This window comes from Ambystoma mexicanum, chromosome 7p (genome assembly GCF_040938575.1).
Source record: "Ambystoma mexicanum isolate Mex_15411 chromosome 7p, UKY_AmexF1_1, whole genome shotgun sequence".
Classification (NCBI taxonomy): domain Eukaryota; kingdom Metazoa; phylum Chordata; class Amphibia; order Caudata; family Ambystomatidae; genus Ambystoma; species Ambystoma mexicanum.
In genome coordinates, this window is record NC_090939.1 from 742,412,499 (window position 1) to 742,436,898 (window position 24,400).

Sequence of the window (24,400 nt, forward strand, 5' to 3'; positions counted from 1 at the left end):
TGTTCATCAGAGATGCCCATTTTCTTACAACCTTGTAATGCCCCCGTGTGAAAAAGGTTTCACTGTATTTTAGGGAAGCTCAGTACTTCCCTTTTAGGGCATTCTACAATTTGTTCCTCCATTTCTGCGATAGAGGTAAAAATAGGGGGTCTTTCAGCAGAAAATGCGGCTTAAAAGACCTGCGCCGCTCTTGAACATGAAAACCGCTGGTTGCATTTCACCCAACTTTCAATTGGGTGGACAGTAAATCTGGCGGTATTTGGGAAATACCGCGGAATTCACAGTGATGTTTTCCTCTTGCCCTTGCTTACCTAAGCATTTTATTAATGTGACTAGTCTCAAAGGGGAGGGGGTGTGGGGGACACACCAATCATGCCACATAGATCCAGCGGGCATCAAGATGCATGCTTCTCAGGAGCGGCCCGATTTGGGAGTTTGTTTTGCCCAAAATCACAAGTTATGTGAGTTGAGACATAGGACTCAGATTTGGAACACTTAAGGGCTTGTGCTAAAATTGTTATACATTGCAAGGCAATATTTGCTAAAATGATATCGGTTGAATATTATTCTAGAATAGGCGGTTCTTTTGTAATCTGTCTGTGCTGAGTCCAGCTGTGACATATAGAAGCAGGCCCCATGATGCAAAACATTTGAGCTGGTGAGTACACGAGCTGCACTTCAGCAGCTCTATACCCAATAATCAAGCTTCATGTGGAATGGTTTCTGTGCTAGAGCAAAATAAATGGTTAATCTTTATGCCATTGAACATTATTACAACCACATGTCTGAGAAATGTGACCTGGACGCAGAAAAGTGGTGGGAGCCCCTGAATGGGGGAAAAAAAATCCAAGAGCAATATATGCCCACGTAAAAATTCCTTGAGGCAACCTTTGGAGAAATCAAGGCGGTTGGAACTCAATTACCTCTGCCCGCCTGAAGGGTGGACGGGACACAAGGAACGGAAGGGCAATTGATGAGGAGCAAATGTAGGAGGCTGGTGAAAGGTTTGTAATAAACTAAATACCAATAAAAAACAAAAAACATTATTTTACTTATAATTATGCAAATGAATGAAGGACGGATCATTTCTTGAAAATAAGCACGTTTTCATGCAGAATGGGCATCTGGCTCCATGCCCGGAACAGAATCTTTAACGAGCTCTTAGCTGATAGCATTGTGAATGCTGGGGTTTGTAGTTTTCAGTTTCTGCATTACTTGTTCAAGATGGCCCCACCATTCCCAGCATGCAATGCAATGATGGCTAAAAGCTTTTGCTGGATGAAGGCCACGGTGATGACGTGGGGTCAGTTCAAATGGCATCACAAAAGGTACAAGTGTCAAGGGACACGTACAGACTCTCTTCGAATTTATATTATTTTTCAACTGTTCAATGCTAATACGTTCTTAGGAGACCAATTTCAGAAAACATACAATTTTTTGTTGAATTTCTTCTTGTTTTATTCATATTTTCTTTTTTTCTTTTATAAACATCATCATATATATAGAAACAGTGTAAAAAAATGACAGTCATTAGTTAACAATCATTAAAAACCTTGATGAAAAATTGCAGTGAAAAATTAATTACTACCATTCCATTATATCATCACAACACACCATATTTTGATCACACATACCTATTAATCCATATCAATCACATTTGTCCTCATTCGAAAAAACAATCACACTTGTGCAAAAAAACGCAATCGTAATCCTTTGTTTAAGAACACATAAAGTCTAACCGTTAGACCTTGATGCAGAATGATATTTGTCATCTAACACTGCATCAATTATTTAATACCATGTTGGCAAATATTATCAAATTGTTCTAATATATTCAACTTGCCGCATATATTTATATAGACCAAAAATCAATCGAGATCCTAAAAAAGGACCTAAAGTTGTTGTCGTGTCGACTCGAGTTTCAGGCCTGGTTGATGATGAAATATTCCAACCCGCGCCCTCATCAGGACATAAAAGCAATCTTCGTTTTTGATCACCTTGGTGTGTATTCAATTTGATTGAGCCAGAAAATTGTGTGTTTCTTCTATACAATTACCTTGTCCATGTTCAATTGTAAGACGTCCGTCACGAACGGAAGAGAGGAGGCTGTCTCTGTTTCTCTATAGCAGTTGAATCTGGCAATATACGTGATATGCATGCTGCTTCTCTGCATTCTTACTTGCTCACAGGTGTACCTCTTTCAATGAGATCTGAGCGGTGAAACATAGGACATCGCCATATTCACCAAACACGACGGTTACTGACCTTAAGGCTGTTTGCTCTTTGGCTGTTAACCGCTGGCCAGACTCGCCCCGGTAAGATCTATGGATGTAGAATGCAAACGTTCATTGCTACTGCTCCAAGTCTGGCGGCAAGCCACTGCATGCATGGAATAGGGGGCTGACCATATCAAACTGCTCCAGTTGCAGTTCAAATGGCAACTGTTCTTGCTAATAATGTACAGATGATTTTCAAATCACAATGTGTGATGTTTTCCAAACATGGGGGCTTAGGAGGCCCTTTCTTATGTTAGTTGCAGCCGAAAACAGAAACGGCGTACCAGTCACTTGTACTCACCAAACCTAGGGAAGTACTCTCAACAAACAAAATAGGGGGTACACACACTTGTTAGGCAGAATCCTGTGCAGTACCCTTAGGGACCACTACACACAATTAAGACTACAAGTGGTAATGCATGTTCACCTTTGGTACAAGCCTCTACTACTATGTTAAAGTGGTAGCAGTAGCGCAGCAGCCAGGCGTATCTCAAGAGTATATGAGCAGTAGCAGAGATTACACAAAGGACCACAATTACTGTGACTCAAGCAAACACTGACTCAAGGTCATAAAACACTTCACTTCTATAGATTTAAAACCACACGTAAAATACACCACACACAACCAATTCCACTTGTGCCAGTAAATTCAAGGTAAGTACATTAGGATCTGAGAGACCGGTGTTGCGATACTAACGTGTACCCGCGTATAGAAATGCTCACGAAGTTAAAACACACTTTGTACTTAAGAATTTAAAACAAGGGAAAAGTGAATAAAAATCAAAGGCAATACTTTTTCAAGGCAAGGAGACTGGAGGATAAGTTCAAAGATACAGATTAAAATCAATAGGCCTGCGCCAGTGTCAATGGAGCAGATGCTCAGTTGCTGAGGATCACACGTTGAACAGTTTGAGATTCGAGATGCCAAGAGTTCGTAAAGATTGTTAAATGGAAGGAAAAGTTATAAGAAGGAGGGAAGAAAGAACAAATCTTTGTGGAGGAAAAGGGTTCACCCCGATTCCGGCTGATCAGACGGAGAGAAAGACCAAGTGTGCACAGTACCTTATTCCGTTGGAGAGAAGCTGGTGCCACGGCAGTTGTTCCTGGTAGTTCCTGCAGACTCACGGTTCTTGCGGCTTCAGTCGTGGGGACAAGAAGGAGGACGTTTGGAGCGATCTGCAATACCCAGGGATGAGGCCAGCAGCAGCAACAAAAAGACAATGATGAATAAAAGGTGCGCTCCTTTAAATCAGGAGAGGGCTCTTCTGATGGCTATCCGGACCACTACAGTACAGCAGTGATTTTGAGCCAGGAGAGGATTCTCTGTCTGAAGAAAAGACGAGCTGGTTGATCCCACCAGGCTCAAGGGAAGAAGACTCCGGACTGGATCTTCTCTTAGTCGTTAAAGGGGGTAGATATCTCAGGACTGCAGCAGGGCTTCACCGGGGCTCGGGGTTGCAGCAGCCATCTTCTTCTCCGCTTCTCTTTGGTTCCTTGTAGTTCCAGAGGCGACTCTGCCTTCTAGCTCAAGAGTCCTGCCTTTTATGCCAAAATCCCCCATTCACACAGCCTGGCTGTCAATCACACAGCAGGGGGGTTGTCCAGCCCGGACAACCACCTCAGCCAATCAATACAAAGTGCGACTTGGGTCTGCAAGGAGACCCTGTGCAGGGGGTGACTACACCCCTCCCTCACATTCAGCCCACCTAGACACCCAGGTGCCAAAGGAGGGCTTCTGGTCAGAAGCCCGCCAAAGGTCGACGAACAAAGGAGGCAAACCTGGTTTGCCGCGCAAAGAAAGACCCAAGAAGGATGTTAACAAGAAGAAATGGTGATTAAGCCCAACCCGAGATGAAATAAAAAGTATTTGGGCTAGCGGGTTTAAAGTTCGAGGCTACTAAAATAGCCTAAAACAATACCACGTTATGTAATATAATCACGGTAGGAAAATTAGGGTAGATACCACTGCCACCAGCCAAGTCTTAATGTTAAGGGAGTGAAACAATGCTCCAAGAGGTACAGATAAAAAGGGCTAAGAATTAACCTTTTCTAATACTCCATATAAGATGGGGTGTACTGGATCTGTAGTTAAATGCCTATGTAAAGTTAATGGCAACTTTACCCGTTTCTGGGGGACAGTACTCAGTCCCAGAAATGGAGTCGGTGGGAAGTCGAAACGACAACCCTGTGTCACTGCACTGAAGGTGCTGTGTAACACACAAAGTGGGGGGGCTACTGAAGTGGTGTACTCCAGAGTCCACAATCACAAAAACAGATGAAATACACATGGCAAAACACAGGTCAGAGTGGGGGAAAAACTCACACTCTTACCAAGTGGAAAAAAATAAACTCCAGAAATCCAGCAAAGCTGCTGAGGGACTCACTAGGTAAGGGAAATTAGCCATAGAATGAGAATTCTCCCTAACAACACTTTCAACAAAAATAGGAAACACTGGACACAAAGGAGCCCTATGGATATGTTTGGATCTGTGGAACCAGCAGAGCAGGGCCACAGGAAGGATAATTACTGGCTGAGCAATTTTAAGATAAATGTAAATGAATTACTAGGTCCAAAGAGGTAGGGGTTAAAAAAAAATCTGTTTTTAGCGATAACATTTACTCGTCTTAGAAATCCCCCTTTGGGAATGGAAATTTCAATTTTAGTTGCAAAAAAATAATTGTAATCTCAACTTAAATTAAAAATGTTGTGAAATCCTCCCACTTCAAAATGTTCTTTGGAGCCCTGGCTAGATGCATCTTCTGTGTCTTAGGCTTGTTGATGCATCCTTCCTTAGGACTGCAACATGAGAACTTTCTAGAAGACCTTCTGCCTCCTTCAGAGGCAGCTGCTAACTACGCCATTCTGGTAACACAAATCTGTAAAATGCTCTTGTTTTCTTGTGCGTCATGACTTGTAGAGCCAATCAAGTATCCCAAACTGACTTTATTGTTTTGGCTATTGGGAAGTGCTGTAGCGCCACCTATAGGTAAAAACTATTGCAATGGAGGTTGTTTTAGAATTTGTGATATAATAATGCAAGGGCTTTGCCTCCATGTTCCATTCTTTTCAAAATGAATGTAATTAGGCTGTTAACCTGTGATGATCTTAGCAGTCTTGTAAGTACCTATTTGTTGATGTAAGAGTTTAGGTATTTAGGAGCAATGTTATGGAAGATACCGTTTATTTTCGATGTTATTCTTTTTACAATGGGGAGCAAGTTGAGGGTTTTCAGGTCTGGTGTGCTATGATCTCAGGGATTGAGTCCCACAATAAGCCTAGCTGCTTTATTTTGGATAAGTTGCTGTTGGTTTATCTGTTTTCTGTTTGGTCCTAGACATGGAGTTATAGAGATATACAGTTGAAATGCTGTGCAAAGACAAATATACCAATTACACATGTGGCTCTCCATTGCGAGTTATTCTCATAGGAGAAAACATTGCAACAACTGAAGTTGGGTGTACATGGAGCGTCAAGAGAATAGCTGTGTTCAAAAACGCTAACCAAGAAAGCAGAAGAGGCTTGCAAGAGGATTCCCAGCAAGAGTCTTTAATAGAATTGCATGTGCCATTCAGAATGACCCAGCAAATAACAAATGTGGGCGTCAACTAGTCTTGCACCTCAAGAAACTTACTTGTGGAACAGAATCTGAGAGTTAAGGATTCTACTGCGGAGCTTCATAGAAAGTGTCACCGCGGGCACCAGATTCCAGATCCAGATTATGATCTAGAAGAAGCCAGGCAAGTATAGAGACTTTGAAATGTACTAACGTTTTGTTTTGTGTATTAAGAATGATAAGTAGTGTCTTGGGGCTACTTGCAAAGCACGCACATAAAACCCTTCTTTCCCTTCGTGGGCACTAAGTGCATGCGTGGACACTTGGAGTGTGTTGGATATTGAAGTGTGAGACATGGTAGGATTGCTTAACTTAAGTTGTGGCTAAATAAGCAAAAGTACACACTATGGCCCTCATTACAACACCGGCGCTAAACCATGGCGCTATTAGCTCCATGGTTGGTGCCGGTGTTGTAACGGGTCCGCCATGGTTCAATGGGGAATTACCACCCCATTCCAAGGTTGGCGGGCGGTAATTCCCCATTGAACCATGGCCCTTCCCCATTCCCATTTTCGCCCCATGGGGCTCTATGGGAATGGGGAAGGCGCTAAGTACAGTACCGCAAATTGTGGTACCGTACTTAGCACCAAGGTCCCTTTGTGGGTCCCTACTTTAGGTCGGGTCCCGCAACGGGACCTCGTAGTAAGGCGCTAAGTGGTTAACGGCACCGCAGCCTTTTATGGCACCGTTAACCGCCTGGGTCGTAATGAGGCCCTAAGTTTGGCTCCACTGTTCGGGTATGGAACCATTTCTTAACTCAGGGTTTTTATACACTCCTTGAAAGTTCAATAACATGAGTCTTACTATTGATCAACCTATATGCAAATATTAGTATGAAACTTGTAAGAGCTAAGCGGAAGGTGGGTCTTTGTTATGCATAGACTCCGACGATTATATGTAACAAGCATGATTTTTGCTGGGCTGTTACTGACTGAATATTTTGAGGATGCCGTAATGATGAGTCTTTCCTCCATGTCCAGCATTTTCTCTTCCTTCCCCACCAGGGCGTAGTTAGAATGTAGGATTAGAGCAACGTCTTTGCGCATTTGCGCAGTCGTGCTCCATTTCCACTTTGTGCCTTCCTCCCACCCTTTCCATGCAACTCCCTTAGAGTTCCTGCAAGCCGGCCAATATGAAATAAAACCTCATTTGCTAGCTACTGCTCTCATGTTCCCTGGTTCACAGACAGTTTGCAGCTGTTACATCTTATAGCCCAGTAGCACCAGTTCAGCAGTAGCTGGCAAATGCCTATCATGTGCCTGTACAAAAGTCAACACTGTTGTTATGTCTTAGGTTTTATTTAGTAGATATATTAATTTAAAGCATATTGTGATTTTTGGGTCCATGGTGCTCATTACAGGTTTACCGGTCTGGAAAAATTGCCAGTAATTCTGGCACCAGCAATTTTTCCGCAATGGCAAAACACAAGTTTACCCGTGTGAGTACTTATTTACCTCCAGCCAAGATCTTGAGGGAAATGAGGCACCTAGTGGCAAATAAATGCAGAAATTACCGGCACCTATATAACCGGTGCCGATAATTCTGGCAATCCCCTCCATGGAGCCCTATGGGACTCCATAGAATGAGGATTTAGCACCCTTTTCTGCCGCCTGTAATATCCCTACAATTCCGGGATAACAAGCGGCAGAAACGGAAGGGGCAGTTTGCTGGTATCCTGCCGGAATTACCGGCGGGATACCGGCAAACTTGTAATGAGCCTCTAGTAAAATAATAATTGTATTTTCATACAGTGTTTCATGACAGATTTCCCCGGCCTCTAAGCGCTGTAACAGTTCACTGTTGGGAGTCAAAAGACCTGGGAAGAACAAAAGGGTGGAGACGGGTCTGATGGTATTCAATCCTGTGACTGCTTGTTGCATGCAGAGCTTTCCCACTCATTGGAGAGGTTTAATTTAAATCAAACGTGTTTGATCTTTTGAGAAAACATGCACATATGAGCCGATGGATTGGATGAACAACTCATAGTGGGAGGTGAGGTGCATTTCACCCCGATATTACTTCTAAGACAAACTCTACTCTGGAAATCTGATTGTTGGGGAATAATAAATACACTCTGGTCAGCTGATTTAAAAGAGATGTGCTTACACCCTGGCCGCATGTTTTAAGAGGACAATACGCTGGCTCTGAAGAAGGCATGCAAGCTGAAGTGAATGGCCAGGGAAGCCATGCCAGGGTTCAAGCACATACACCAGAAGGCATGGTGCAACCCAGAAAGTGGGACACATTGGGGAGAAGGGAGAGTACTGAAAACGTATTTGCTTTAATGTCTAAGGAACAAGAGTTTTATTTTCTTCAAAAGTCTGCCTCATTAACTCAATTTCTAGAAAGGCTGTGGCCCAGTGGATCCCGAGGGCACGCTAGGAGGATGCCACACATGTCAGCATGCACACGCTACCAACCTTGATATATAAACAGGGTGGCGTTTCTGTGGGTGTTAGAGGCCCATGGCTAGTACTGATTTGAAGATTAAGCCTGTCTCGAACCGCAATGGTCATAAATTGGTAACATCGGCACAACAGCGTGATCGCCTGGGCCTATGCCTATAGACAAGCCTAAACTAATGGCTTTGCCAATGCTTGTTTTGAACTGAAGCTCCCCCTCACAGAAGAGGTACTGGCACAATGAGCCCACAACGACCCTCGCGCAGGACATATATTTTAAACAAGCCATTGCCCCTCCCCCTCCCCCTTCCCAGCAATGGGACTGCCCATCTGGCCTCGCAGTCGGCTGACACACATGACTGCATTGTGGTCGCAACGCAAGGGACATACCGGTGCCTTGGCAAACAAACAAGTGGCTCACTGAGCGCCACACGGCGACGAGACGTATGCCAGTCGCGGGTCTTCGGCCAGGAGCATGGCTCGGCCCTTACCTTCATAGCAGAGAAGCAGAGACAGCAGGAGCGTTTCCCTCTTGAAGTGCATCCTTGCCTCGACGTCGCGTGTCCGGAATGGCCGCGGTGGACTGTGCGGCTCTGTGGCTAGTCAGATTAAGTTAAGCACCTTACAGCTCTTATTTTGCAAATTAATCCAGGGTCAGCCAGGCAGACGGAATGCCACGACAAACCAAGAGCAGCCCTATCAACGTTTCCAAGGGTGAAGGCCTTTCGAAAAGTCCCAAATGCACACAGACATTTAATAATTGGACCCCTGATTCGCGGAGCCAGTGGTGTATAGACTAGGCCACAGGAGAAACTATTAATACAATTGATTTAAGGGCCATACATATTTATATACAGGCCAACGTTACCCATTCCATTTGGGAGACGCTAGTATGGCCTTGATTTTAACTTTGCCTTCTGGGACTAGTCCTGAGTTTATAATGGGGGAAATACAGGGCAACTACTCCCAGACTGCAACGTTAAAACCAGGACTTCTGTCACCCAAATGGAATGGCTGATGTTGGCCCCTACACAGTTAATACCACATTCTGTAGTCAGCAATTCTTTCAATGAGTATGTAGAAAGTATGTAGGCAATGAGTAGCGGCCTAGTGGCTTCATGCAGCTCATGCTCAGAAAGTCCATCTTTCCCCGTGCAGCGGACCCCACGCATGAAATTGGCATGCAGTGGCCATTGAAGCATGGCATGTGGGTAGGAGTAAGTCGTTCTCGAGTCTTCTCCCAGCCGCCACTGCGCTGCACACTTAATTCTTGGAATGCATTTGCTTTGAGAGCTAACTCTAATAAACACCACAGACTATGCTTGACTTCAGAGTCCACCTATGGAATCAGATCTTTAGAGTGTTGGGGACCAATCAACTGTGTGCAAGTCAATGGTGAGCTACCCCGTCACCACCGTTCTCTCCAATGGCCAGGCAAACCTCAAAAAAACCAATGGAAAATGATGCTTGATACATAGACTGGTGCTAATTATGCCTCTGCCGGGAAAAGGGCAATGTTATGAATAATTTGGGAATGAAAGCCAGGGAGTGTTTTACAATTTAACCACATACGAATTACCAGAATATGCAACCGACATACATGCTTTATCCAACAACAAAATTATCGAAAACAGATTTGCTGTTAAATCTGGCATAGCCGTTCATGGATTGGATTTTTACACCAGAAAGCAAAGTAACCAGGACCTGATCGATGGCCACAAAATAATTGAGCATACATTGGGATTTGGAGGATAGTGTGGCTGGCATGATGGGGGACATGATATTAGCCTCTTGCAATAATGAGAAGACTCAAGAAAAGGGGCATGAGGTTAAGATCCCAGCCTAGAAGAAGCCATACCAATAGCTTCAGAAGAAGATATGCAGCGTGGCGCACAACAAAGTGTCACACCTATTTGTTTATTTTTATTCAATTGGTGTTTTATAACGTGCTAAATACTTCAGATCGGTTTCTAATCGCGGATCTGGGATTTAAATCCCTGTTGCTCTGCGTGGTGTTGCTTCCAAGACCAGCACTTTGCCCCTGTGCTATTCTCCGTTCACTGTGCTACTCTCCGTCAATGACGTGGTCAGGAACCGCGACCAGAGCAGTGAAACCAAAAATAACGGAGCACCTCCTCAAAGTAAAAGATGTCAGAAAATGCACTGGATGCATTAGCCAATCTCACACGGCCAATGACAATTGCCTGCCCATAGATAGAGCTTTCTCCGAATGCAAACGCCAAAGAACACATATCAAGACCATGTTGGACCAGATATCACGCAAGATGCATCAGTGACGGGTCCAGTGAAGGAAAAGGTGTGGTTTTGGAGGTACAATCATGGCATTCGAGAAGATCGAAGGAAGCACACTTGACATCCAGATTGATGGAAGGAAAGAACATGAGCGTGCTATCACACTCGGGCACTTATTATAACATATTAGTACCCAGCAGGGGAGAATCAGAATGAAAGAACCCTTATGATTGGCCCTCTTCGGGGCATTACCCGGCTGGGAATCCCTCTGATTTCACGTCTTTGTCCCCGGTGGGCGGCGTGGCAGCCCCTCAGCCAATGAGGAGGATCGAAGCGGGGCCATCCCCGCTCCGAGCCTCCACACGGCTGGAGGCCGCCTTTGTCCCCCTCCAGGGATTCAGGTATTTTTTGTTGTTGTTGTTTTTCCTCCCTCCGCCCCACCCTCCCAACCCCATGTACCTTCTGCCCGCTTTGTCCCCGGCAGGGGACGATGGCAGCCTCCAGCCGCGTGGAGATTCGAAGCAGCCCATTTTTTTTCTATTTTTTCCCCTCCCTTCCTCCTCTTTCCCCATCCTCTCAACCCCACTTACCTTCTTCTCTTTATTTTTTCGGGAGCCGACGCGCTGGGAACAGAAGTGTTCCCAGCACGTCCGCTCCCGATGGCTGCCATGGAAAGCGAAAACAGACTCCGTCTTCCTTTGCCCGGTGGCCATATTCTCAGTCATTTTTTTTTCTGTTCCGAAACGCTGCAGCGTTTTCGGGACAGAAAAAAGGCTTTTAGTACCCCAGTCTCGCAAATCTTATGGGCCAGGGTACTAATAGCAATATGCCCCGAACAGCGGGGGCATTACCGAGTCAGGTAATGCCCCGGGGACTTCATTAGGGCCCGAGCTTTGCTCGGGCCTATAACTATGGGCCCTGGGGCATTACCTGACTTGGTAATGTCCCCGCCGCTTGGGGCATATTGCTTAAATATCTGTTGACAACGAAAAGATTATGATAGAAAAAGATCCCACAAATTAAAAAATGCTAGTGCCAGATTTTCTAAACTTTGCCATGTTCAAAAAATTGAGCAAATTAATGTAGCACCAACGTTGCAACTTGTATGTTGGGGAATAGGACAAACAGGTCTTGTCCCAATTTCATTGATCTACAACATTTGCTGCAAGGTAAAAAAGAGCGAGGTGTACTAGTTTCTATGTACTATGTTTGCTTCATAACAGAGAAATACATGTTTTCTAAATTTTTTATGTCACACAAATAAAATAAATGTCTGCCTCACTTCTGCATCAGAGCAAACATTTTCGAAAAAAACAGATTGGGGCAACATTTGTTTGCACTATTGCCCTAATATAAAAGCAGCGAAACTGCTGTGGAATTAATTTGCAATATTATAAAAGGGCAACATTTAGATAATCTGCCCCCTGATATTCACCCTGTTTCATCGGAGAGTCAACAGCCGAACTGGTAGAGTATAAGAAAAACGTCATTACTTTTTAAGAACAGTTCTGCCAAAGCGTGGGTATATATGGCCAAAAAGCCACGCCAATCCTGGCTTGGGAAGACCAAGCCATGCTTTGAATAACACTGGACCCCTGCGTAGAAGAATCGGTTTGGTAGTTGCAGAGTCTTCCTGAACAGACGTGGTAAAAAAGTAGGATTCACTGTTGGGCTAACTTCCAGGAGAGTGAATGGGTACATGTGCAAGATTAAATTAAACAAGCACTGGCAAAGCCAAGAGTTTTGGCGTTTACCGCTGTTCTTTGCATTTCTAGGCACCAGGGTGCACGGAGGACAAGGCAACGTTTAAAAGGAGGATGCGATAAGGGGTGCAGGTGTGCAAGAGAATGATAAGGAAGGAGAATAGAGCAAGGGAGGAAGCAACTGAGAGAGGGTGCAATTGATGATGAGCAAGAGCAAATATGATCGAGAAAGGTTGAGTGAAAGGTTAAAAAATAAAGTGACAGTCTGAGAGGAGGGATGAGAGGGGTAGAGAGTGGGTGGGGCGAGGGAGGCGATGGGTGGGGGAAAAGAGAGTGGGGGAGTAGGGTGGGTGGGGGTAGGGTGGGTGATGTACAGAGACTGAAGGTTGGGTGGGTGGGTTAGAGAGAGTGGAAGTTGAGTGGGAGGGTGGAGATAAAGAGAGTGAGGGGTGGTGGGGGTATAGAGAAGGGGGGTAGGGTAGGTAGGTGGGGATAGAGAGAGTCGGGGTAGGGTGGGTGATGGGGTAGAGATAAGGAGCGTAGGGTGGGTGGATGTAGAGAGAGTGACTGTGGGTGGGTGGGGGTAGAGAGAGTTGAGGTAGGGTTTTTGGGTGGGGGTAGAGAGAGTGGTGGTAGGGTGTGGGGCTAGTGTGGAGGTAGTGGGTGGGTGTAGAGAGAGTGGAGGTAGGGGGCTAAGAGGAGTGGGGAAGGGTGGGTGTAGAGGGAGTGGGGGTAGGGTGGGTGGGGATAGAGAGTGAGGTAGTGAGAGTAGAGCTAAGGTGGCTGGGGGTAGAGAGAGTGGAAGTAGAGTGGGAGGGTAGGGGTAGAAAGAGTGAGGGATGGTCGGGGTAGGGTTGGTAGGTGGGGCTAGAACGAGTGGCGGTAGGGTGGGTGATGGGTTAGAGATAAAGGGGGTAGAGTTGGTTGGTGGTATAGATAGTGGCTGAAGGGTGAGTGGGGGTAGAGAGCGTGGAGTAGGGTGGGTGGGCATAGAAAGAGTGTGGATAGAGAGAGTCGGGGTAGGCTTGGTGGCTTGGGGTAGAGAGAGTGGAGGTTGGGTGGGTGGGGGTAGAGAGATTGGAGGTAGGGTGGGTGGGGGTAGGTGAGGTGGGGTTAGAGAGTGGAGGTAGGGTGTGTGGGTGGGGGAGAGATAAAGGGGGTATGGTGGTGGGTGGATGCAGAGAGTGACAGAAGGGTGGGTGGGGGTAGAGAGAGTTGAGGTAGGGTTGCAAAGTGCTTTTTTTTTCCTTTTTCTCGTGGCGACTTTGGAATTCACATAGAAACGGCAGCCAGACACTCAGGCTTTAATATTTGTGCAGCCCTATGAGCCCTCTGAGCCCCTCCTCCCACCTGCCTGGAAATGCTAACCTCATTTACCTAACCTCACTTTCTCTGTGAAGTGGAGTGGAGTGAAGTGGAGGCAAGTTGAATTAGCAGGAGTTCGCTGGGAGCGCAGGGGTGTGGTCTCCCGATTTTCAGTGACTTAAGCTAAATCAGCAGGGCACAGGATGGATAAGAGCAATGTCTCCTACCCGCCAGCGCTAGAACGCGGTTGCAGGTAAGGAGGAGTGGGGTGGGGTCGGTGTTGCTGCCCAAGGATTGCCTTTCCCTCTCGGTGGTGGAATTGCCTATGTCAGTGGTCATCCGCGACCTGACTATGGGAGATCATATTGGTGAAAGGGAGGTGGAGGAGGAGACGGGGGATATGCTGGGGGTGAGGGCGTATGCCAATTGTACTGAGATGCTCGTGGGAAAATCTGATGATTTGAAAATGGACTTAAACCAAATGAGGAATAATGATCCCTGCCTACCCTTGCAAATGGTGCGGCCATCTGAGATGAGTGGCGAAGGCACCGTACCGAGGCTGTAACTCTAAAAAAATATGCATCGAGCATCGTACTTTGCAAGTGATAAACAGTCTGATGGTGACCTGCTCGAGCCTCAAAGATGCCCCGTGGAGGCTCCAAATGGACCCAAGCGAGACAGTTTCTCAATCGGGGGGAACTCAAATCCCCCAATCCCTCTAAAGGATTCAATTACTAGTGGGACGATGGTGAGTGTAAGTGCTAATGACGGCATGGCCAACAAATTGGCTATGGATTTGGTGGATCTTACTATGAAAATTGCCCTGCAAAAAAGACTAAGTTTGTCTAGGGTAAATGACTGTCTGGAATTGCTTGATCAGTCTCTTCTGTAAGCGGATGTGGTGGTGGAGAGTCAGGAAATGGAGGCAAAAGAAGCAGTGCCTGGCATAGACAAATGGATGGTGGGTAGGTCTAGCACATTACAGAGGGATGTGAGGTCCTGAGTGTCAAGCTTGGATGAGTCGCTGCAGAGTGGCCCGTATAGGAATGGAAGGGCTCCCCCTAAGGAAAATGAAAAAGGGTGATCGGATTATCTGGAATCCCACTAAATTGGAAAAAGTAAATGCAATTGCGGTAAAATAACTGAAAGTGTTCAGGTCCATGATAGACAATGGACAAGACGCAACCTCTAGTGATATTATTGGGAAATTTGAAAATGTGTTGAATAAGATCAAAGAAGTCTCCACTCAAACTGAAGTATTGCAGCAATGGTGAAAGATGGAACCATTCGCATGGCAAGCATAATTCATATGACTTGGAAATTAATAAAGCCAAAAGAGTACTCAGGAAAGCAATTAAACTAATAGCAAACTCCCAGAGGAATGAAGCCACAAAACAGATTACATGGTTAAAAAAAGAACATAGAAAGTGGCTACGACTCACAAAAAACATAAAACAAGGGAAATATGGTTAAATATTGCTGGCCAATCCCGGAGCAATAATCATCAGGACATATGGAAGGCAATAAATGAGGCAAAAAAATAACTCTTCCCATCAATAGTGTGGCTGAAAAAGATTGGATCTCACATGTAAAAAACACCCTGGGGTCATATGCAGTCAAAAAGGAGGGATTTAAAGTTTGTCAGTCTCAATGGCTAGGAAATGTTTCAGAGGTCACCCTAGAAAGGATGATAGATAAATTACACACCTCCGAAGCCACCGGCCCCGATGGGACATGGAATGCATTGTTACGTCGGGCACCTGAAGAATGGGCAAAAACACTCAATATCTTATTCTCATGGAAAGGAAAACATATTCCAGAAACATGGCGCAACAGCATCATTCTGCCTATTCATAAAAGGGAGAATGGAAAGCTCCTAAAAATTATAGAATGCTGGCAATGCTAGACATTCCGGCAAAAATATTCGCAAAAGTTTTACTGGAGGACCTGAATCAATGGATTGCTGAGAATAGGATCCTGCCAATGTATCAAGCTGGGTTTCACGAGAAATAATATACTATACATAATATAATAAATTTAGTGTCAGCAGTGGAGTATTCCTGGGCGGTGCGAAAATTAAGAATGTACGCTGCATTTATCGACTACTCAGCGGAGTTTGATACCATAGTAAGAGAGAAACTATGGCTCAAATGAACTAAATAGTGGATTCCACCAGGGCTACTACACATGATACAGTTGTTGTATTCTGATACATCTGTTAGAATTCGACTGGATGGAGAAGGACGATTATCTGAGGCAATTCCCACAGTATGTGGGGTGAAACAAGGTTGTAGCTTAGCTGCCACGTTATTTAATCTGTATTTGGCCTACTGTATGAATGAGATGGATATGTTTGTGGCAGATGCAGTGAAGATGGGTAAGCTATATCTGCTATGGCTAGGATATGGAGATCATTTGGTCCTGTTGGATTATACGCCAGAAGGGCTACAAAATTGGTTAAACTGTCTGACCCAATTCTCTGAAAAGAACGGGTTAGTAATAAATATAGCAAAAACGAAGGTGTTGGCCTTTCTAGGCACCACAAAACAATCTTGTCATAACAAATTTAAATAGATGGTGAAAACAGAGGTGATTGAAAAGGTTGAATGCTATAGATATTTGGGAGTCTTAATTGATCAGAAGTTGTCGTGGAAACTGCATTGGAGTGCGACAAAACTTAAATGTTTAAAAAATGCTGGTGCTATTAGTGAATTTATAGGCAAAAAAGGTGGATTTTCTGTGAATACAATTGTGTTGCTATATTCCAGTAAAATAATATCAAGTTTACTATATGGAGTAGAGGTATGAGCAAGTACGTTTTTAAACGAAATACGTAAGTTGGAAGGAAAAATTTAAAAAATGGGTATTTAGACTGCGACAGTAGTTTCATGTGAATAGATTTTATTGGTATGTGATTATAGATATGCAAAAGATATTTTAGAGTATAAATCTGCAATGTTATATGTGAAGTTGAGTACGTTGAGTATTAATACATTTGTGATGGAACTGATGAAAATGTTTAATAATGGAGAGCACAATAGGCCCTTTAAAACTTTGAATGCGTTGTACGTGGCATATGTGAAATGGGCCAAGGGTAATGCCAAGAGTTGGTTATTATTCATGCACGCAAAGACTAAAAAGCTATTACAAGGTATGATATACCGCAGCGCCAAGGAAAGAGATATGATTTCTCTTGCCACAAAATCAACAAGTGGCCTATTTTTAGAACACTGAGCCCTGGAAACTGAAAAACCTAAATATCAGTATGCCTTTCCCAATCAGTCCACTATTAGATTGTACCTGATGTTTAAATTTAATAGATGTGATACCATGGAGATTTTAGGTGCTAATATTGGCATTGAGAAAAGATTAAGATTATGCAGATTATGTGGAATAGAAAAGATTGAGACAGCCAAACATTTGATATGTTACTGTGAAAGTCTATGGAAATTGCCTGTCAAATACTGCCTAAAATATATGAGTTCATGTCTTACTGAGAAGATAGAACAAATATGGCAAAGATTTATGGATGGGAATGATCTGAATCTGATTTTCCATATGATGAAATTCTATGAGATTATTTTAACAATTTTAAAGGAGTTATCTGATGGTATATTTATATGTAACTTTTAAACTGATGAAGGAAGAATGTAAAATGATGACTATAAACATATTACCAACAAATAAATAAATAAATAAATAAGTAAATAAATAAAGTAGTGCTCATCCTAGATCCGTGCACAGATGCTGGGACTCAGATGAAGACGAAGGAACGCTAAAGTGTTTGAGGAGATAGGTTCTTCAGCTTCTTCTTCCTATTCCTCAGCGTATACTCCTTCGGTGACTGGGAGCCACAGGAGTAATAATGAAGGGGTGGACAACGCTTTATGTCAGTCGATATGATGCATCTACAACAGCTAGTGATGGCATCACTATCTACATCATTAGCGCCCTTTACAAAGTTATACGAGGGATTAAATAACAATTTACAAGATCAATCCGCCTTGATCATAGGCCTGTGCGGCAAACTATCTGAGCTGGAGTTTCTAGCCACAGGAGTTGAAAAAAGATTGGATAAGGAAGCAGAAACATCTGCGGCTTGGCAAAACAGGCTTTGTGATCTTGCAAGGCGTGACACTTTGGATAAGTCTCTGATGATGGAGGCCCTCCTTCAAGATTGTCAATGGATGAGATCCCATGTGAAGGACTCTCTGCGAACCAGGAGTCCTCTTAAAGAAAAAAGGGGTGAAAAACAAGAACCCACAAATCCATTTCAAGTAAATGTGGAGCGGGTGGTTGATTTGACTGTTAGGGTGATAAACCCAGTAGTAGCCTTCCGGAAAATAATGTTTTCTCAGTATTAAATGCAAAGAAAGGACTGAATCCTAGTAAAGCCCTAGTGGTAGCTGAGAAGACAAAATTCCAGCTGGCTAAAAAATTAAAAAATATGCCAGCTAATGCAAGAAAGAAAGCAAAGGGCTCTGGGGTGTTTCTAAGAAACATTAGATCACCGCCAGAATTGGGCAATCTCCCAGCTCCAAAAAAGGCTACAAAGGAATTATCTCTACCCAAAGAATCCAACCTACAACCATTGATGGCGTCGGAGAGTCCTACTGAGCTGGGAGATTAGACAACTCCAGTGGGAGATTTGAGTGTATTAATCGAAGAAATGGAGAGAGCGGATGAGGATGACAAATGGGAAGATGTGAGCAACTCGGAATGGGAAAATATGGAGGGGCTCATTGGAGATGCTGTAAAGCTGGCAACTAAAATATGGCCTAGCTTAAGTGGAAAAGAGTCAAGGGAAACATCCCAAGGGCGAGGGGCCGTGGTTAACACAGAGGATGAAAAAAGAAATGGTGATGCTCATCTGGCATCCAGAAGGTCTTGGAAGATCCTTTAACTCACCACAGAGATTTGAGGATGCAAGAGGAAAAAAGAAAGGGGGGCATAAAACTAGATAATCCAAAGATTATAAAAATAGGAGATGAAATCAGAAGGCCCACCAAGGATTCGAGAACAGAAATTGATGAGATGAGGCCATGTAATAGAAATGAGTACTTAAAAAGGAAGGGAAGGCTGAGTCCTAAAATATGTGTGGAAAGAATTGAGACAGATGTTAGTATGATGGTGCTAAATAGAAGGATTGGTATGTGATTACTTAATTGCATAATACCAGCTCATAAATTTGCATCTAGAGACATCAAGATTGTCAAATTTGTGGAAGAGAAAAAAAGGACTGGGTCATACTTCACTTACTCTCCCAATTCAAGAAAGACCTAGTATTGGCATCAAAAGAGAAGTTCCTGCGTTTGGGATATGAAATTAGTGACTATCATGCCCAGATAAAAGAAAATTGGAGAGAGGCGACGATCTCCAGGGAGGTTACGAATAATATGCCTAATACTCTACCCCAAAAGAAAGATGGAATTGGAAAGATGAGATTGACCAAGGAAAGGAAGGAATAAATGATCGGGACAACAAACAAGGACTTACATACTATTAAGTTTACGATTGCAAACCAAAATAAACCAAAGGAAGAAGAGAGGGCTAAGCCAAATGGTTGCGAGAGTGAAGAAAGCTCTTGGTTGTGGCTGGCAGGAGCCTGGGCCGTCTGAGAGTGAGTTAGATCCCAGTGGAAAGGAGTCCGACCCTCCTGAAGATCGGCTGTTGGAACACTAGAGGATTTAGGTCTCTATTTAGTGAAAAAGTCCCAGATCTTGATCTAATCGACATTTTGATGTTCCAAGAGACCTGATTAAGGAAATCCCCCCAATGTGATGGTTACTTGGCTCTTTTGAATCCCCCGCCCAAGGGTGTGATGGGTCGTCCTTATGCTGGCCTCCTATCATTAATCAAAATTGACTCTGGATGGTCCGTGGTTGAAGCTAAATGTCCAAATCACTATGTTCAGATTCACTTTCTTGAACAGAAAGCGGATACCATCAAATTCCCGTCGATTTTAATGACTATTCACTGGCGAGTGAACATGGGGAAATGCATGAAATGTATGGACTCCATAACAAGTCCTATTGATGACGCATTGTGTGAAGGGGAGGAGTTACACTTGGTAACTGCTTGTGAGTCTCTAATGCAGATTAGAAGCCTCTTCCTTGGAGAATTCAAATCTATGGTGGCGACTCTGAGTGCACGAGTTTGGTGAGAATGGTTGTTAATAGGGGACCAGACCAGGCTGGTAATTGCTGTTATGAAAATGCTGGAATTTGTACTGTCCAGCGAAGCTAAATAGGAAAGTTGGTGGTGCTTTGGGTAGTGGCCGAAGATTAAGATGAAGGGAAAAATTGTGATGTGTAAATTGCACTATAGGGAATAAATGCTGAATGCTGATTTTATGATCTTGTGAGGGTTTTAAGATTTTAATTGTGTTTTGTGGGAAGGATCCTAGGAGGATCATGATGAGAAATAATGTTAAAGGTTTCTTTATGTCTTTATTAAAAACTTTGTTTTTTTTCTTTTGACTATGAAACCAATAAAACATTTCTAAAAAAAAGAGAGTGGAGCTTTAGTGGGTGGGGATAGAGAGAGTAAGGTAAGGTTAGTGGGTGGGGGTGTAGAGAGTGGAGGTTGGGTGGGTGGGGGTAGAGAGAGTGGGGTAGGGTTAGTGGGTGGGGGTGTAGAGAGTGGAGGTTGGGTGGGTGGGGGTAGAGAGAGTGTGGTAGGGTTAGTGGGTGGGGGTGTAGAGAGTGGAGGTCGGGTGGGTGGGGGTAGAGAGAGTGGGGTAGGGTTAGTGGGTGGGGGTGTAGAGAGTGGAGGTAGTGTGGGTGGGGGTAGAGAGAGTGGGGTAGGGTTAGTGGGTGGGGGTGTAGAGAGTGGAGGTTGGGTGGGTGGGGGTAGAGAGATTGGAGGTACAGTGGGTGTGGGTAGAGAGAGTGCGGGTTGATGGGGTGGGGTTGCTACTAGGTCAACATACTAATCCTCCCCTGCACAGGTCTTTGTGTTCGACACTTGGAGTGAAATATTTGGAAATGAATCATTCCCAGACAACATCATCCAGCTTTCATGTCACAGAGGCTTTTTCAGTCTACATTCACGCATAAGGGAGCGAGGTCTATTCTGCTGATGCCACTACTATGCCGGAAACAATGGCACTGATAGGACAATTGGATAGAAGCACCCTTTAGTGGACAGGCAAATTATGCCATCGATGTGAGAAAGGGGGTCGCAAAAAGGTTCTTGTGACTACACTAATGAGAGGATTCGGGGTTCAAGGATTATGGTACAAAGAGTTGATCCAGGAAACAAAACTATGACGTCTTCATGTGTACAAATGTGTGATGTTTGAGAAATAACATTCCACACGTGCTGACTCCGTGCTGACTCCGTGGACATTGGTTTTAATACAGACATATGGTTCACTGAGTTGAGAGAGTTGCATGTAACAATACATGGTTATGATTTGCTAAAACACAGTGTCAAAGGTGGCAGATAACAGACCTAGGGCCTCATCACAAGTTGGGCGGTAATGCTGGCGCTATTAGCGCTGGCGTTATCTGCCCTACCGCCAAACCCACCGGCGCTATTAGCACCGGATCAGGATCACGGGTTTGGCGGATTTGGAAATCCCCATTCTCCATTGAGCCTATTCGGGAATGCCCCATTCCCCATTGGGCTCAATGGGGAAATTTCGCGCTCATACCGCCGGCAGATTTCCCACCGACGGTATGAGCACAAATTTTCGGCAGATTTCCCTCCAGCTCAGAGCTGGGGAGAATCCGCCAAAGCCCTGATTTGGCGGACCCAGGGTTACCACCAAACTCGTGATGAGGCCCATAGCTAACAGTCGGTTCAGAGTAACTGAGTCCTTTTTAGCCATCACTGGCTTTATAGGCAGTAGCACATTGCATGCTGGAGTTTGTAGGCCTATACTCATAAAAGTTCAACGCTTAGCACGCAAACGGTAGCTCAAGTACCGTACTGCTGTGTCATGTGACAAGACGGGTGATGTCATACCTGGATGGAGATGGCAATCCAGAATGCTACCGAGCTTCAAGGAAAAGCTGTTGATGTGTGTGAAGCTCAGACATGTTCACCATGTCCCCACCCGTCACTACATGGGGAGGGACACAGACCCCACGGAGCCAGTTCACCCATCATTGTCAGCAGAAGAGCTCGAGCACCCAGCGCAGCACAGTTGACTGTGAGAGGAAGCGGGGTCACCATGACAGGCAGACCTGGGGCAGAGAGGACAGCCTGGAGAAGAGGACAGGAGAGGTGCTGACGAGGTACAGTCCGCCTAATCAGACCTGACCCCAGGCAGGGGTGAACTGTGAACCAAAAGAGGTCTTGGAATGTTTTTTCAAAGTCACCCCATATTACACATTTCCAGTAAGTCCAACCCTTTATTTATTTATTTTTAATTTATTGGGTATTTATAATGCGCCTATACAGCAAATGGTGTTTGAAGGTGCAACAAGACAACGGGGGATCAGGGATGAAGAGAAATAAAACAAAACAGTCTTACTAGGCCTTGTGTCCTTCGGTTTGTGCAAGTGTCATAACAAGAAGTGCAGGGGAGAGGGAAGTGCCCGTCAGAGCGGAATGCGCTAATGCCAAGGAGGGAAAGGAAGTGCAGATCAGAGTGGCGACCAAGCAATTGCAAGAGGGGCGAGGTGGAAGGGGGGAAGAGGGCCCCTGGGATAGGTGATTGCTAAGGGGAGGCCAAGTGGACAAGTGCCAGGGCAATGCAGAGAGTGCAGGGGAAGAAGGTCCATGTGCAAAGTGCGAGGAACGGGGCTGGATGGGCTCAATAGGGGTGCAGGCCCATCCAGGCTAGTGCTGTGGAGGTTTTCCCTTTGAGAATATTTGGAAATTAAATAGGTTACGGTACAAAAGAGGCCCAGTGTGCAGATGCCTACCAGAGTTCCCTAAAGGCCAGTCAACTCCTGGCCCCAGGTCTCTTTTTCTCGGAGGGCCAGGGGTGCAATTACAGGAGCCCAATTTCGATGGGCATGGGTTTAGCCTAAACCTCCAAGAGTTTATAGGCTTCCAAAAATATACCAAAAGGTACTGGATAGGGTTTGTTTGCATACATACTGTTGACAATTCCTCCAACAACACAAGCTTATTCAGGCCAGTGCTTACTATTCCCAAGAAAACCTTTTAGCGGGGCTGGCCTCCACTCAGGCTAAGAAACATTGTAGTTAGTTTGAAAACCTCAGGGGGGCCCACTACAGGAAGACCTGAAAGCTGCCCAAGCCACCATAGCATGGACATGTTCAGGCACAGCCTTAATGGATTGTGTAGAGTGCAGCTTCACTCCGTGGGTGTAGCAAGGCACCCCAGTGCTTAATTTGTGAGAAAATAAGGGCCAGATCCCAAATATTTTCTAGCACTCCTGTGACACACCGGGGTTGAGATCACCCACATCTGCTCCAAACAGTATCAATATATTTAACGCTTCAACTCCCACCGGTCCATTGTACGAGATGAATTATCCGACCCTGGCAGTGTCAACATAACATATTAGTTGTGGCTCGAACTACCATCAATGTTTAAGGGTTTCTTTAATACACATCATGGCTAACATTTTGCTCTAATTCTATCAGTGGCAAGTGGAACATATTGACCATCTAACCACAGACAAAAGAGCTAACATGCTTTCCTCCTATGGTGAATTGATGGACACATACAGGCAAATTCATTACTGAACTAGGTACATTTCCTGTCAAACACTGAAGTAAGGTCCTCTTGTATAGGTTGTCACTTGTGACAGGAACTCCTCTTTGACATTGACCTTTTCACTGAACTTGTTCCTGTGTTGGAGCTGCTATCTGGTTACTGTCCTATTGTTGCCAACCAACCCTGCTGTGGCAGTGCTGCTGTGTATTAAGGTAGAGATTTTGCAACAATGCCGTGCAGGCTGAATGGAGCTGTGTGCAGGCATGGCTAGCAGGAGTGACCAGCATTGTCAATTTCCAACTCATTGTTATTCATGAAAATTGATAATTAGCCATGACCTGCCAACCTAGGTCACATTGTGGTTGCTTTTTGAGTTACTACGACTGCAAATTAAAATAATAATGTTGCCAAAATGCCACGATTGAATCAAACTGGGCTCAGAAATAAGTGCTGTGGCTGCGCCCTGGCAAATATCCCCACAAATTAAGCACTGAGGCACCCACATTAATGTATATAAACTAGTACTTAGGGAGGCAAACTAAAATGGGGTGGATGGAAGGCTTTGAATTAATCATAATCAGTGGCATTACTCTGGGCAGCCCTCCATTCCATGGTATTCAAATCAGTTGTGGTTCTCCCACGAATGTGGGAAGACCTGCCTGAACTGCTAGCCCACAAGGGCCAACCGTTGCTGGGGTTGTATGGTATGGTATTGGTTATTTATAAAGTGCCTATACACAGGCAAATGTTTCAAAGCGTTCAAGGAGGGTAGAACATGGGGAAAAACAACGGTCACTCAGAGCCCTTGAAATTCTGAGGTGATAATAGTTTGCACAGGAAGAGCACGTGAATATAATACATTTTTCAGTTGAGGTATAGTAAATAGACCTGACGATGATTCTGCAGTTTTACCAAGTGCACATTAAGGGGCGAAGACAAGGGAGAACAGACGATCTTCAGGCAAAGGTGCATTCAGATTGTGTAAGTGCGTGTGGCTTGTGGGCTTGTGCTCCTGTGCAGACAGGACATGGCTGATCAGTTGAGACTAGATTGCGTCTTTTGGTGGCCTGTGGCTGGATTCCCTGCTCCAATGGTGTAGCTCTGCTTAAAAATGATGGTATGGAACACTGCCCAAACATTGACATTATAAATGATTCATTTGAAGCTGTGTATCCATCACTTTTTTGCCTGGCACATTCGTGCAGAAT

General features: G+C 44.6%; 1 protein-coding gene across 3 annotated transcripts in view; it reads right to left on the reverse strand.

Moving 5' to 3' along the window:
- The window catches only part of RS1 (retinoschisin 1), a 181,674-nt gene extending 172,753 nt beyond the window's left edge, over positions 1–8,921 (reverse strand). For all 3 annotated transcript variants that reach the window (XM_069636854.1, XM_069636853.1, XM_069636851.1), the window contains exon 1: positions 8,784–8,921. In XM_069636854.1, the coding sequence (XP_069492955.1) occupies positions 8,784–8,835 (52 nt within the window). In that variant the 5' untranslated portion in view covers positions 8,836–8,921. The remainder of the gene's footprint in view (positions 1–8,783) is intronic.
- Between the last annotated feature and the right edge of the window lie 15,479 nt (positions 8,922–24,400).